This window comes from Cheilinus undulatus, linkage group 21, assembly GCF_018320785.1.
Source record: "Cheilinus undulatus linkage group 21, ASM1832078v1, whole genome shotgun sequence".
Taxonomy (NCBI): domain Eukaryota; kingdom Metazoa; phylum Chordata; class Actinopteri; order Labriformes; family Labridae; genus Cheilinus; species Cheilinus undulatus.
This window is the reverse complement of record NC_054885.1, coordinates 12,012,698-12,027,313: the sequence shown is the minus strand read 5'-3', so window position 1 is coordinate 12,027,313 and position 14,616 is coordinate 12,012,698. Positions and strand designations below refer to the sequence as shown.

Genomic DNA, 14,616 nt, shown 5'->3' with positions numbered 1-14,616 from the left:
AAGGAGTCTCCCACATGCCTTTTGGCAAACTCTAGTGGAGATAAATCTGAGTTTTCTTCAACAGTGGCTTTCTCGTTGACATTCTCCCATTAAGCTTTCACTGGGGAAGAACCCAGGCAACAGCTGTTGGATGCAGAGTCTCTCCCATATCAGCTGCTGAAGCTTGTAACTCCTTCAGAGTAGTCATGGGTGTCTTGGTGGCCTTTCTCACTAGTCTCCTTCTTTTATGGTCACTAAGTTTGTGAGGACGGCCTGATGTAGGCAGATTTGCACATGTGCCATATTCCTTCCATTTCCTGATGATGGATTAATTGAGTGAGAGTTTATTGAGAGTGTTCCTTTGTCTTCATGGTGTAATGGTAGCCAGGATTAATGATTAACTAGTGACTGGACTTCCAGTCACAGTTGTCTTTATACTACAATCACAGCGCTTAGATAATTGGTTCTTGACTGCTCAGTTTCTCCGCCTCAGTTGTCATTCTTCTTTATCCTAGTCTCTTTGTGGCTTAGCAGGTTTAAAACCAAAGCCTGTGCTGCATCATATGCATATGAGTATGTTTTTCTTTATTCTCAGGCTAACATTTAGATCCATATTGATTTGTTAAACATGCTGTACATCTTCAGATACTGTTTCATGTACATCAGAGCATTTCTTTATATTTCCTTCAGTTTGTGAGGCCTTTTTCACTAATTGGTCTACCTTTAAACAGCTGCCTCAGTGAGCAACCCAGTTTGGCTACTTCAAAGGCAACATTCGTATTCAGCTGGTGTTTTCATATTTTGTTCAGCCCTTCATGTGTGTTTAAGTGGAATGCAATGATAAGTAAGCATTTCATCATGATCACATCTGAAGGGCTGGCAGGCCTTCACGGTCTGTTTGGATTGAAACGTCTCTTTCTATCTCTTTGTTGTCTCCTCTAGCATGATAAGACTGAACCGGGGCCGATCCACTCGCTCCCTCTATCTGGTTCTGGCGTGCCTGTCCCTCGCTCTCCATCTCCTTCTGGCGTTTTTTTGTCTCTCTGTCCTTCAGACAGCCTGCGTCCTTCCCACCTCCTCCACATCCTCCATTACACAAACAGACACTCGGCCTATCTCCCACACCTCCTCTTCATCAGGTGCCTCTTCCTCTCACAAACTACCCACAGTACCCCAGAAAGAAGGGCATCACGAGGCTCCACACCCGAAAGACTCGTTCAATGACGTCAACGAGAAGAAGCTCATCTGGGCAGAAAAGCTGATCCGAAAGGGCAAAGGTCATTCTAAACTAGAGGCACTGTTCAAGCACCCGCTGTACAACCTGCCCCGCCCAGAGCTGCAAGAAGATGATTGGCTGCTAAGGGTGAAGACAAATGAACATGGAAAAGAGGAGGAGGAGGACATCATCAATAATGAAAGCGAGTGGTGAGTGAAACAGACAGAGAAAATACATTAATCATTTAAATGTCCAGTGGAAATACGTTAATGACGGTTTCTAGACTCATGTTCTTAATGGTACTGTGAAGTTTGAGAGGCAGTGGCCTGGTTTTTACACAATTTAATCTTTATCAACATTTTAAATGTGCAGGAATGAGCTTACTTTACAAATAAGATGTGTGGCCTCCAGTTTAACCATGCTAATGACAACCAACACTAAGATAAATTGGTCCCATTTGGTCCAGGCCAGGACAAGTGTAGCCTGGGGGCCAACTGCAGCTTGTCATTTATTTTTAATTGGCCTGTAGAAAAGTCTAAAAATAGAATGAGATATGGCCTGCATTAGAGCATGAAGCTTGTGCTTTTTCTTAGTTACTACTACTACTCCCACTTCTTAGTTTTGCCACTTGGCAGTGCTGCTGTGTTTATTCTGTAAACAAACATTTTGACAAGAAGAAGTTTTTGACGTGTTGTTTCATGACTAAACTGAGACAAACCATAGAAATGATAAACATACTCACAACCAAAATTATGACAGTATTTTAAATCATAATGTTCTGATGAATCAAAACAAAAAGGTTAATAGCACTATCTGCTCAGTCTCAACGTACAAATCATCAAGAACCAATACGGCAACAAAATTTGGCAGCCTTGTGCAGCTAGGACTTGTTTTGGGTCTGAATGTCCTACGACCAAGCATCCTCATATGAGGACATTATAATTTTTTGCAAAAGATTAGGTTCTTTTTTTTTTTTTTTGACTTTAACTCTGCTGCCACAACTGAAACAGTACTCTACTTCTGCGATGATACATTCATATTTTGCTGTACTTTCATAGAACTAACATTTGTCCCCCTTTGAACCCTTTGATTGCCAGTTTTTTTGCTATGATGTTTTTGATTTAAAAAAAAAACAGGAAAATGAATTATATTCAATACTTGCAAAGTATTTTTTACAATTTTTACAGCCTGGGATATTTCAATAATTAGCAGCAACATTGATTTTTTATCATTTGTTGTGCAATGTCACATACTCTTTCTCACTTCTGAGCACAAAAATGCACTTTTCATATGGTAGCTGTAAAATAATAATATACATCAATATGTTTTTCACTTTCATTGAGCTAATTTTTTCACCTCCAACTGGCCTAACTATTGATTTTAAATATGTTTTAATATAACCATTTGAATTCCAGTTTTTGTCATGATGCCATTATGTTTTTCAATGAAAAAAAAAAGAAAAATTCATTTTTTTTCCACATTTCAATGCAAGCATGTTTTGTGTTGAACTATTCTAGCCTTAACCTTGCAAAGCAGACAGATTTACCCATTGTTTCCTTGTTTCTCACTGACAAATCCATCTTGCAAAGCTCCCATCTGAACAGTTTGGGCCTGGTTAGAGAGTAACAGGACTAATCAGTGATGAGGGTCAGCAGAGCCGTGACGTAAGCGAGCAGCGACAAGAGGCCGGTGCAGTTATGGCAGAAGAGCTTAGCGTGGATGCTGCTAAAGCGCCAGTTTTATCAGAACTTGATGACATTTCTTTGTTAAAAGAAGAACAAAGAACAGTAGTGAGTTATTTTCTTTTCAAAAAACGACAAAAGTCGTGTACTGACATGTCTACAATCGCCATGGTTTGCCTTATGCAGTTATATATGGCGTTTACACTTCAGTAGCGGCTACGATGTCCTGTGTTTTGTTGCTCTGATTGGCAGACAGAACGTTCATCAAATCACCCTCCAAGTTTTTTTTTTTCAGAGGCTCTGCCCTTTCCCAAACACTGTATATGACGGGTTTTCCAGATGGACATTTGAAACACATCCATCTGGCGTGTCAGGTTATTACAGCCTGGGACATGTCGATGATTATGAACAACATTGATTTTATGCTTTCTTATTTTTTGAAAAAAATTACCAATTCCAAGGCAAAAATCTAGATTGACACCCAGATATTAATAATGGAATTATTAATTATTAAATGCATGGAGCTGGAAATAACAAGATCAAATAAAAGTACACAATATTGCCAAAATTCATGCCATATACATGAACACAGACAAAATTTAAAAAATATGAAGAATGAAAAGCACGTAAAAATGTGCAAAACTCCCCCAAAGGGTTAAAACTAATGAACCCTTAACTTAAAATCATGTCAAATAAATTTCTGCTCTTTACAACAAAAAACATGATTTCACACTAAGAAACACAAACAAAAAAAAAAAAAAAAAAAAAAAAAAAACTATAAACCTATAAAACATAAAACTATGGTGTTCTCCAGTAGGGATGCTGCTTTTAATCCCACTTTATTCTCAAGCAAAGGTTCTACGTTTTTTGATCCTGAGTGAGCTCTGGTTCCTGGGCATGGGTCTCTGGTCTGAAACAGCACCCTCCAAGTATCTCTTTGCCTTCTATTTTTAACCTACACCATCTCTCCTGCAGGGAGAGCGCCAGTCAGGAGGAAGGCTATGAGAAAGTCAATTGGACGAGCGACGTGGAAACCCACCCTCCTTGGCTCAGGTTCCACCTGGGCATCTCTCGCTGGGAGCTATACGACAGGAAGAATCCCAACCTGGCCCAGCTGACACACTACCTGGCAACACAGCGTATCCTCGGTGCTGGTAGGCCAATGAGGGGGGACCGAAGGCAGGACCAAAAGCTGAATGAAAAGGCCTCGGGAGGAACAAGGGAGTCAGAGAGGAGAAATGCTCCCAATGAATCTCTATTAGTTTTAATCTATTTTAGTGAAATGAGATGGATTTCCCTTCATGTTTGGCACCCCTCTCCCTGTATTTACTGTTGTGCTCTGTGCTATGTTGTCTCATTGGGTTCAAGGCCACACAGATAATCCCAGATCATAACACTGCTCAATAAATTCTAATAAGACTTAAAACTAATATCAAATATATAACACACCCAAATATCTAATCTGAATTGTCCTTGTAGTGCTAAGGCTTAAATCTTGTATGATCATCTGTCTTCAACACATTTAAGAAGCCACAAACTTGCTGCTTTTCATTCAAGCTCTAATCTCTTTATACAAACAAGCTGCTCTGTGAGAGAGCCAGAGGCAACACGCAGTGTTCACTCAAGTTTTCACTCAGTGAGTACAGTAAACTGTGCCACAGTTCAGAGTGAGAACAGGCAAGATTACAGTTCAGACTGGCATCTATGGATATCAGGATTAAATCTATCTTAAAGGTAATAGCTACATGGGAATTCAACTTTTTATGCATTGTTGTGTCTAAAATCCCACATTCATTCCCTAGGTTCTATTCCCTGTTTAGTTATGAACAATAAAGTGCACTCATTGGCACAAAACAAGCTTATTTGGCTACAATTATGTTATCAACAGTGTACAATTAAAACATACAGAGTTAAAAGCTGGGGATCAAAAATATTGGTACAATTTTACTGATTGTAAAAACTTTAATCAAAGTATTTACACCCAAAATCAAAATCAATCAATACAAGTTCTGTCAGATTTTAGCAAAGTATTGATGTATCATAAAATCCAGAACATAATTTGCAGTTTGTTTTTGAAATCTCCGAAAAGGGGAAAAAGTTTTTAACTGGACCTAAATTGAATTTAAATTTTGCTTGCCAATTTTATTTTTCTTATTTTATTCAACTTTATGCATAAATACGTCTGGCAGTTTTATCCATGAAATAACCACACTGGAAACATAACAGACTTAGAAAAACATCATAAATGAAACAGAGGACAAGGCCAGTGGTCTAATCTGGGATTAAGTTATGTGTAAACGTGTTTTAGCTGAAGTTACATGAACAGTGGTTTGCTTGAGCTTCGTTACCGTTAGCTAATGCAAAACATAACCATGCTAGCGATGTAATTAAGGTTACTTTACTCCCCCTCCCTCTTTCCCTAACCCTAATCTTTAGGGCTCGTGTGCCTAACCCTAACTACTTTGGGGTGTCCTTAGTTTGAGGTGTGTTAAATTAAAATTCATCCCTCTCAGTAAATTATTGATTTTAATTTGACATTCTGGTCTTGGCTTGGGTTACGTACGTCACTTCCTGTTTGTCCATCCACCCAGTGGATATATGAAACAGTCTGGCCAGTCAGGTAAACCAGTTAAAGGATGGCTTTCATTGTGACACTTTCAAAGTGCTTGCTTACTTGTGGATTTATTTTAGATGTCTAAAGTACTACAACAAAGATGATGGCCTAGTTCTGCTCTTTTGGTAGAGTATCCCTGGGCTTTAAACTTAGAACTATTGATTGACTGACTGATTGATATAGCATCTAATCCTTTGAAGCTTCTGTCATTTGTTAAGACTGCAGATTAAACTGAGTTTATGAGGCTGTAGACAATGGATTATGTTGGATTTGTAGCCAACTTGAATAAACAACAGCCAAGCATGAAAAGTATAATGTAATATGAGATCATAGCAGCGACAGATGTGTTATATAAAGGATAACAGATAATCTTATGTCTTAAATCTGACGCTCACATTATTTTTGTGGCCGTGTCCTCTCACACAAACTTTTAAAATCCTTTCAGTCCCACACCACAAGTAAACACACTGGCATGAGCACACTGTCACAGCATCAACACATGCTCGTTTTATGTTTGCTCATCTCAGACACAGACATTGTGTTCAGCACATCACCAGATGAATAATACATTCAGATTTGTGTTGCAGATTAAACACTTTTCCTAGCGACAGGCTGATTTGCTTTTGATGGTTTCATCCTTTGTTCACATTTAACAGTGCAGTGTAAATACCTTTGGAACATTTTATTTCCTGATTGCTTTCTAATCACTGTTACAAACAGGTGTTATAAATAAATATGAGGATTTATATCTTCTGAATTATTTACCGGACAGCCAGAGCAGTCTGTTCCTCTGAATGTCTGGGAACTGAACGTTTATGGAGGAACAAATGCTTTGATTCCCAGTTGTCTGGAGTGTGGGTGAGTTGGCTGGTGCTATTATGGACAAAATAATGTGTCTCAGTGTCCAAGTAACAGATTTCAGGGGTGTGAAAAAGCATTAAAATTGCAAACATGCTCATGATACACTGAGTTCTTTTTGCATGGAGTGCTTCAGGAGCAAAAAGGCTGCCAAATATTCAAAATAAATATATTCAGGGGTGCAAAACTGATTCTTAGGTTTTTAAATAAGCAATGCATATATAGGGGTTGACTGCGTGGGAGGAGTGGGGGGATAAAACTGCTTTTAATAATGTTTCTATAATCCAATTTTAATAAATATTTTATCTATGCTTCGTTGCAGTGCTGTTCCAAATGGAAGATCCATTTGCAGGGCTTTAAAATTATCCAGTGGGCCACCAAATGGTGAAACACTTGTACTACAGACTGTTATTATACTGCACTGGAATGACAACTGCAGATACATCTGTGGCTGATGACTTTCACATGATGGCTCGTGCTAATAATACTGATATGAACTAACGCTTTATTTCATGTGTGTTTCAGTTCAGAAGACAGGAGGCACACAGCTCAAACTGCTCATATCATTCCCAAACTATGGACAAGCTCTGCTCAAACCCATGAAGTAAGACCCCTCTGTCTGGCAGACACCGAACACTGCACATCACCACAAACACACCATTCCCACTGTGAAGCACCAGGGTGGCAGCATCATGCAGTGGGGATGCTTCTCGGCAGCTGACCCTGGAAGGCTTCAAAGGCTAGATTGTAAAAGACTGCTGCAAATTAACGATAAATTGTGGACAACAATCTGACTTGCAGAGGTTATATATTTATGCAGTCATTTATTTTACATTATTTTTTATTTAACTCACATTACTTTAAAAAATGTGTTTTCATATAGACATCAAAATGTGTTTTTGTGATTTTTCTTGGTCAAATGAAAGCCCAACTATATGGACCATGATTGATTTATGCAATCAGTTAATCAGTTTAGTTAATACAGAATGCTTTAATTTGTAATGATTTTATATCCTGAAAAGGTATCCTGTGATATCATATAGTTTGGTCTCTTTATGTAACCTTACACAATGTGGTTTTCTCATTTTATATAGACAAGCCAGAGATGCAGAGACCAATGTCAACCTTTTCTACTTCTCAGACTTTGAAAGACACAATGCAGAGATTGCTGCCTTTCACCTTGACAGGTAGGCTAAAGTGCAAGATGTCCTCTTGGGTAGACAGATTACTGACCGTATTTACACAGCAGCCTTCAAGGTGGGAAGCTCAAATCCTATCATAATCATACTGCTGTGTTCCAGGCTGAAGGCAGTATTAAGGAAATCTGACTTTTTCCTACACTTTATTGCCTATTGATTGCTCAAAAGTGAAAAAAAAGGTGTGATGACCACTCTCTAGTTAGCATTAGCCAGTCAGTCGTCACCATCATAACAAAAAAGGCATCCACTCAAAGCTACGGTATTGTTAGCTCATAAAATATTTAAATGTACACCCTTTGTAATATCATTATATTGAATGGTAACATTAGCTATTTGCTAAAAGTAGCCAAGGGATATCAAATGTCATTTTAGCACAAGAAAGGTCCCATAGACTGATGAAAATTTGACATGTACCATGACTTATGAGGTATAGAATATACGATGTCAAAACAGTAGGCTATGTAAACTCATCACCTGTAGTTAAAGGAAGATGGTCGCCATATGAATGAGGTGAACTCTGTCATAGAAAATCATGGATAAATTGTTGAGACAGTGAGTATAAACTCCACGATGTGAATGAAATAGCTGTAACTTGAAATAGTTAGCTCAAAGTCAAATCTAAAATGTAGCAGCAGTTAGCTTAATGTGGGTTACTTGGTTTGAGGTCATAGTTTAACATTTGAAATAGTCAGCTAAAAGTCCTTGAGTGTAGCAGGAGTTAGCTTCGTGTGGGTTATTTGATTTGAAGTAATAGATAAATAGTTGAAATAGTTAGCTAGAAGTTATTAAGTGTAGCAGCAGTTAGCCTAATGTGGATACCTTGGTTTGAAGTCATAGTTTAACATTTGAAATGGTTAGCTAAAAGTCATTTATAAAGTGTAGCAGCAGTTAGCTTCATGTGCTTATTTGGTTTGAAGTAAGTGATAAATAGTTGAACTTGTTAGGTAAAAGTCATTTATAAAGTGTAACAGTAGTTATCTTAAAGTCATGGGTTACTTAAAAGTCAAAGATAAATGGTTAAAAATAGCTTTCTAAAGCAGGAGTTGAAGTAATGAATTGCCATTTAACTGAAGGTGATTAAAAGAATAAAAGCAAAGTGTTGATTGATAAGATAAGAGGGCTGGTGTTTGATCTTTCTACTTGTTTCTTTGATGCTCTGACTGTTTGTTTTCACCTTTAAAGTCCCTTCTTTCTTCTCTGCACCTGAACCAGAGTGCTCGGCTTTAACAGGATCCCTCCAGTGGTTGGTCGACTCATTAACGTCACCTCAGAGATCAGAGAGATCACCACTGACCACAAGCTGTCCAGAACATTCTTCACTTCCCCTGGTATACTCAAAGAAAGCTGATTTCACCAAAACGCTTTCAGAAAATGTAGTGTAGTGATACACTATATTGCCAAAAGTATTCACTCACCCCTCCAAATAATTGAAATCAGGTGTTCCAATCACTTCCATGGCCACAGGTGTATAAAAACAAGCACATAGGCATGCAGACTGTTTCTACATATATTTTTGAAAGAATGGGTCACTCTCAGGAGCTTTGTAAATTCCAGCGTGGTACTGTGATAGGATGCCACCTGTGCAACAAGTCCAGTCGTGAAATTTCCTTGCTCCTAAATATTCCACAGTCAACTGTCAGTTGTATTATAACAAAGTGGAAGCGATTGGGAATGACAGCAACTCAGCCACGAAGTGGTAGGCCACGTAAAATGATGGAGCGAAGTCAGCGGATGCTGAGGCGCATAGTGCGCAGAGCTCACTAACTTTCTACAGAGTCAATCACTACAGACCTCCAAACTTCATGTGGCCTTCAGATTAGCTCAAGAACACCTTTGGTATGAATTAGAGCAGAGACTGAGAGCCAGGCCCTCTCGTCCAACATCAGTGTGTGACCTGACAAATGCGTTTCTGGATGAATGGTCAAAAATTCCCATAAACACACTCCTATGCCTTGTGGAAAGCCTTCACAGAAGAGTTGAAGCTGTTCTATCTGCAAAAGGTGAAACGACGTCGTATTAAACCCTATGGATTAAGAATGGGATGTCACTTAAGTTCATCAAGGCAGGTGAGCGAATACTTTTGGCAATATAGTGTATCTTCTGATTGAAGAATCAGTCTCTTGATTATAGCGCTTCTTTTGGACAGAGGTTATAATACCAAGTTGGCATTAAATTAACTGCATTATTCTATTTTAAACCCTATTTAGCAGTTTGACATTTATTGTGTAGATATTAATGATAATTTCTTATGAAAGTTAGTCATGGAGTTCCACATGGTTCAGTTCCTGGACCAATGTTTTTTACTTTTATATGCTTCCTTTGGGTCATATCATTAATAGTAGCTTAATTTTCAATGCTATTCAGATGATACTCTCTTATACAAATAAACCCTGACTAAACCAATCAGTTATCCAGATTCGTAGTATATCTTAAGGGCATGCTACAGTTATTATTAAAATAATACTCATATAATCATGATTCTAGTGGTTCTTGCTTTTCCCTTTCTGGATGGCTGTCCACAGATAACGTGGGTATTACTTTAGAATCCTCTCTGATTAAAGGATATCTTTTTGCAGCTTTTGCCAAGTACTTGTTTTTCAGAGGGTTATTAATGTGTTTCTGTAAATAATATCACTGATTTTAGAGTGTAGGTCCATCCCATATGTAAAATGTAGTGATATAATTTTAGTCCAGGGCTGGTTTTCTATAAATTTAAACTAACAGCAGTGTACAGACTTACTTAACGTGTTTCTCTGACTTCCTCCAGCTGGAAACATTTGCTTCTACGGCCAGTGTGAGTACTACTGTTCAACGGAGCACCCCATCTGTGGTCAGCCACATGCACTGGAGGTTTCCCTCGCTGCCATGCTACCTGATCTCGCCTTAGCACCTCGCAGGTCCTGGAGGTCACCTTGGAGACGCTCCTACAGCCGCACCAAGTTAGCAAAGTAGGCAAAATATCCCTCACTCCTTGATATTTTTCTCTAACATTAATATTTGCATTAAAAGTCACATCAGTGCTCATTTTTATAGTGTAAGTATCAGTAATGAACCAGTGGACTTGTAGACAAGTTAGTTTATATGTTTACTTTTGCACAAAAAATGGATCCATCTTTGTTGGCTTTAAAAGTATTATTTTTAGCATTTTCATTTTTTCCTTGGTAGTATTAAACTGAAGTGTGTTTATCTTGGTGTGTTATTTTGAGTCTTTACTGGCCCCTAGTGGTATGGATGAAGAACTGCAGTACAAATTACATTTAAAGCTGATCCCACACTTTACAACGTCACTGCAGTATTTCTTTTAAGCACAGGTTTTTGCAGTTTAGTTAAATTGGAGTCTCTATGGATGCCTTTCTATCACAACTCAGACATAGGACTCTGGAGACTGAGATGAAACAAGAGGATCACCAGTAAGTTTCACCACCAGCTACAAAAGGTGACTGGTAAAATTTTACACTGCAAAGTAGTAGCAAAACATCCTGGGATTGTTGTGTTGACCACGAATAGCACTTTTCCACAGCTTTTCACCCCCATTATGTGAATTTTATCCATAAAATGAAACAGTAATTTTCTGTTCACCTTTGAGAGTGCAGTTTTTTGGGAATGGTTGGGCAACAGGATGAACAGGCAGTGACCGGAAAATTGTGGTCCATCAAGAGTAAGCAGCACAAAACATGAATGAGATACAGCAACAGAACAGCAGCTTCCAATAGCACTTCCTGATTCCTTATGAAGCAGCCTTTCACAATAATATCCATCCTTCAGCGACAATGAAAAACATGTTTTTGGCAGTGGGTTGTTGTCAGGTTTTGTTTAGGCTGAGCACTTGAGTATCACTCTCTCAGCATCAGTAGGAGAGGCCATCTGACTTGGGCCCACACCCTCTTTTGATTGCTCCAGTGACATGGAGAGGGATTTTCTCTGAAAAAACATACAAGTTTGAACACATAAGTTTTATTCTCTCGGTATCAAGAGACAGCTGATGCGTGTTACGCCCTCCATTGCTCTGGTTCAATCAGAGAGGGGTAGGTTCAGCCATGCGTAAAAAACCAAGTGGGGTAAAACTGTGGCATTTCCGAGTACTGTTTTTTCTAGCATAAAAATCACACAAAACTTCATAAAAGAACTTCATACCAACAGTCAAATATGGTGGTGGTATAGTGTGATGGTCTGGGATGAATTCTACTCTCTAACAGAAAACTCTGAAGGAGAATATCCGGCCATCAGTCTGTGACCTCAACCTGAAGCCAGATGGGTTTTGCAGCAGGGCGATGACCTGAAACACACCAGGAAGTCCATCCCTGGATAGCTTAAAATAAGTCAAAGTTCAGACTTAAATCTGATGAATATAGCAGCAAAGAAAAGTGGGCCAAAATTCCTCCAGTGTTGTGAAAGTCATCGACAGTTATTGCAAACTCTTGCTTGCACTTGTTGCAACCAGTTATTAGGTTTAGGAGGCAATTACTTTTTCACATAGGGCCAGGAAGGTTTGGATGGCTTTTTACCCTCTTAATAAATAAAATCGCCATTCAAAACCAATAACACAGTTGTTATAATGAACACTAGTTGTAATGAATCGTATCTGACACTCTTCTTTTGTTGTTTCCAGGTGGGAGAAAGACCCGGACTACTGTGACACAGTAAAACAGACACCTCCTTACAGCCATGGCACCAGACTGGTGGATCTCATAGACATGGCCATACTGGACTTCCTCATGAGTCAGTCTTTCTTTGGTTCATTTAAATGCAGATTAAGCTGCCTTAAAGGCCTTGTTTCCTGTATAGGAATGAGTCACAGATGATAGATTTTCACCAACCTATTGCATTATGTTTGTGTGCTTCATATTTAATTGTCTCTTATTCAAAGGCAACATGGACAGACATCACTATGAGACATTTGAGAAATTTGGCAATGAGACTTTTCTGCTACACTTGGATAATGGACGAGCGTGAGTACTATGACTAATGTTGTCATCATTTTGTTATTGAAGTGACAGCTTACTTGTACCATTATGCAGCAGCCTTACCAGCCTCACATCTAGTAAGTTTTGGCTATTATAGTAACTTCTATGCTTGCTTTGTGACATAAAACTGTCATGGTATTGTTTTCCAGGTTTGGGCGTCACTCTCAGGATGAGCCGTCTATTCTGGCTCCTTTGAAACAGTGTTGCAGGTAAAAACAAAAGCCTTGACCCCAAATCAATTCAAGATGTGTTGAATGTTTTTTTTTTTCAGATTGGGTCAGATGTTATTCGGAAAGTTCTTAGTGCATGTAATTCACTGACTCTCTGCACCTGCACTTGTAGGATCCGTCACTCCACCCTCCTCCGCTTGCGTCTGTTGTCCTTCCAAGGCTTCCGTCTGAGTGAAATCATGCGCGAGTCTCTGCTCCAGGATCCTCTAGCTGGCGTGGCCCCGCTCCTCTCTGAAGAACACCTCTCTGCTCTGGATCGCCGCCTTGCTGCCATCCTGCAGGTGGTGCAGACGTGTCAGAAGCAGCACACAGATGTTATTTACCACGACTTGGAAGGAAATGAACATGAATACAATCCCGGCCTGACTGAGGAAGGAAAATAAATTATGTATGTCCCATAAATGTGTGTTGAAATCATTTTGTTTCATGAAAGATAATAATAAATGAATTATTAAAGCTGTTTTGACTTTCTAGGGAGTGCATGGCTAGAATCCTCAGATACATTTATGACAATGTGTAATAAATACACTAACATTTAAAAGCAATTAATCTATAGTAGCATCAGTCTGAATATAAGGGTGCAACAAGCTTTATGATATAAAGGAGGAGGCTGGGGTGGAGGAGGTTAAGCTTGGCTAGCAGCAGCAGTGTGTTGCATCAGCATTAATGCAAGCAGGGATTAGTGAGAAATACGTCACATTTAAACACACTGTGTTGAGAGAAAGAGTTGTGATTGGCCGTGGGAGCTGGGAGGTGATGACTGGGATCAGCTGGCTGTCAGATGATCATGGCTGGGCGTATGACTATCATGTCCTGCATGAACTAAGTTTCATTAAAAAATCATACTATGCAATTCAAGCTAGAGTCAAGCTCAATACATGTCAACATATGTGTGTTGCTATGCAGCCAACGTCTAGCATCTCTTTTCTCCGGGCTTTTTCACCCCTAAAAAGCTAGAGACAGCTTTTTGGCCCTTAGGGCATCTACAGGATGGTCAAGGGCCAACTCTGCTACCTACCCCAACAATAACCTAGGCCAGTGGTTCCCAAAGAGGGGGTCCTGGACCCCCAGGGGGCGTGAGACTGTGAAAAGGGGTCATGGGATGCTTTCCATAAAACAAAGAGAAACTTTATTGGATTTAAAATCATAAATTTTATCTATTATTTTAAAAAAGAATGTTATATTGAGTTCAAATCAAAATAAAAACATAGTTATTAAGTGATACTTGGGCTTAAATACAAGTAAAAGTTATAAAAAATACTGAAAATGCTTTGTGTACATGATGCTTTGTGCAATATTGCTCACTTTATCCCCTCAAGGGAGGACGGGGTTCCCCGATCTCTGATGCAAATTTGTGGGGATCATGAGCTAAAAAGTTTGCCCTAGGACATGCTTGCTCACCACATCCACCCCTCCCTCCGCCTTAAAGGTGTAGACTTTATTTTCAACAGATTATTTTCCCATTCCCCTGGTAAAATGCAAGGACATCCAGCCTACAACCAGGATTGCTTCAATCCTCCTTCCTACCACATCTTACCTACCACATCTACACCTTACTTCTGCTTCAGTTTAACTCAAACATGCATAAAAGTTCTTGACATTACAGAATATATTTGTTAAGATCTTTGCTTTTTGTAAGGCTGCTGCTCTAAGTGCCTTGACTTCTGGGGACAAATTAATTGAACTGAACCTGATATTATGTCATTGTCTGTTGGTGTATAGAACAAAATGGCTGTTAGCTTTATTCGTGTATTTTCTAATAAACTGTTGATTCTTGTGTGATACCTAATTGACTAAAACTGTCAGATAAGATTTCTCCTACATAGTGGCATTTGCATAAACAGTTGCCATGATTAATTTTACCCTAGTAGACA

General features: G+C 39.1%; 1 protein-coding gene across 1 annotated transcript; it reads left to right on the top strand.

Annotated features, from left to right (window-relative positions):
* Positions 1 to 922: 922 nt before the first annotated feature.
* Positions 923 to 13,125, top strand: LOC121529568 (extracellular serine/threonine protein kinase FAM20C-like). The gene is made up of 10 exons (XM_041817506.1): positions 923 to 1,404; positions 3,853 to 4,031; positions 6,875 to 6,953; positions 7,444 to 7,536; positions 8,761 to 8,876; positions 10,316 to 10,496; positions 12,158 to 12,267; positions 12,416 to 12,497; positions 12,662 to 12,721; positions 12,855 to 13,125. Exons 1-10 carry the CDS (start codon positions 923 to 925, stop codon positions 13,123 to 13,125), a joined length of 1,653 nt encoding a protein of 550 aa, XP_041673440.1.
* Positions 13,126 to 14,616: the final 1,491 nt, after the last annotated feature.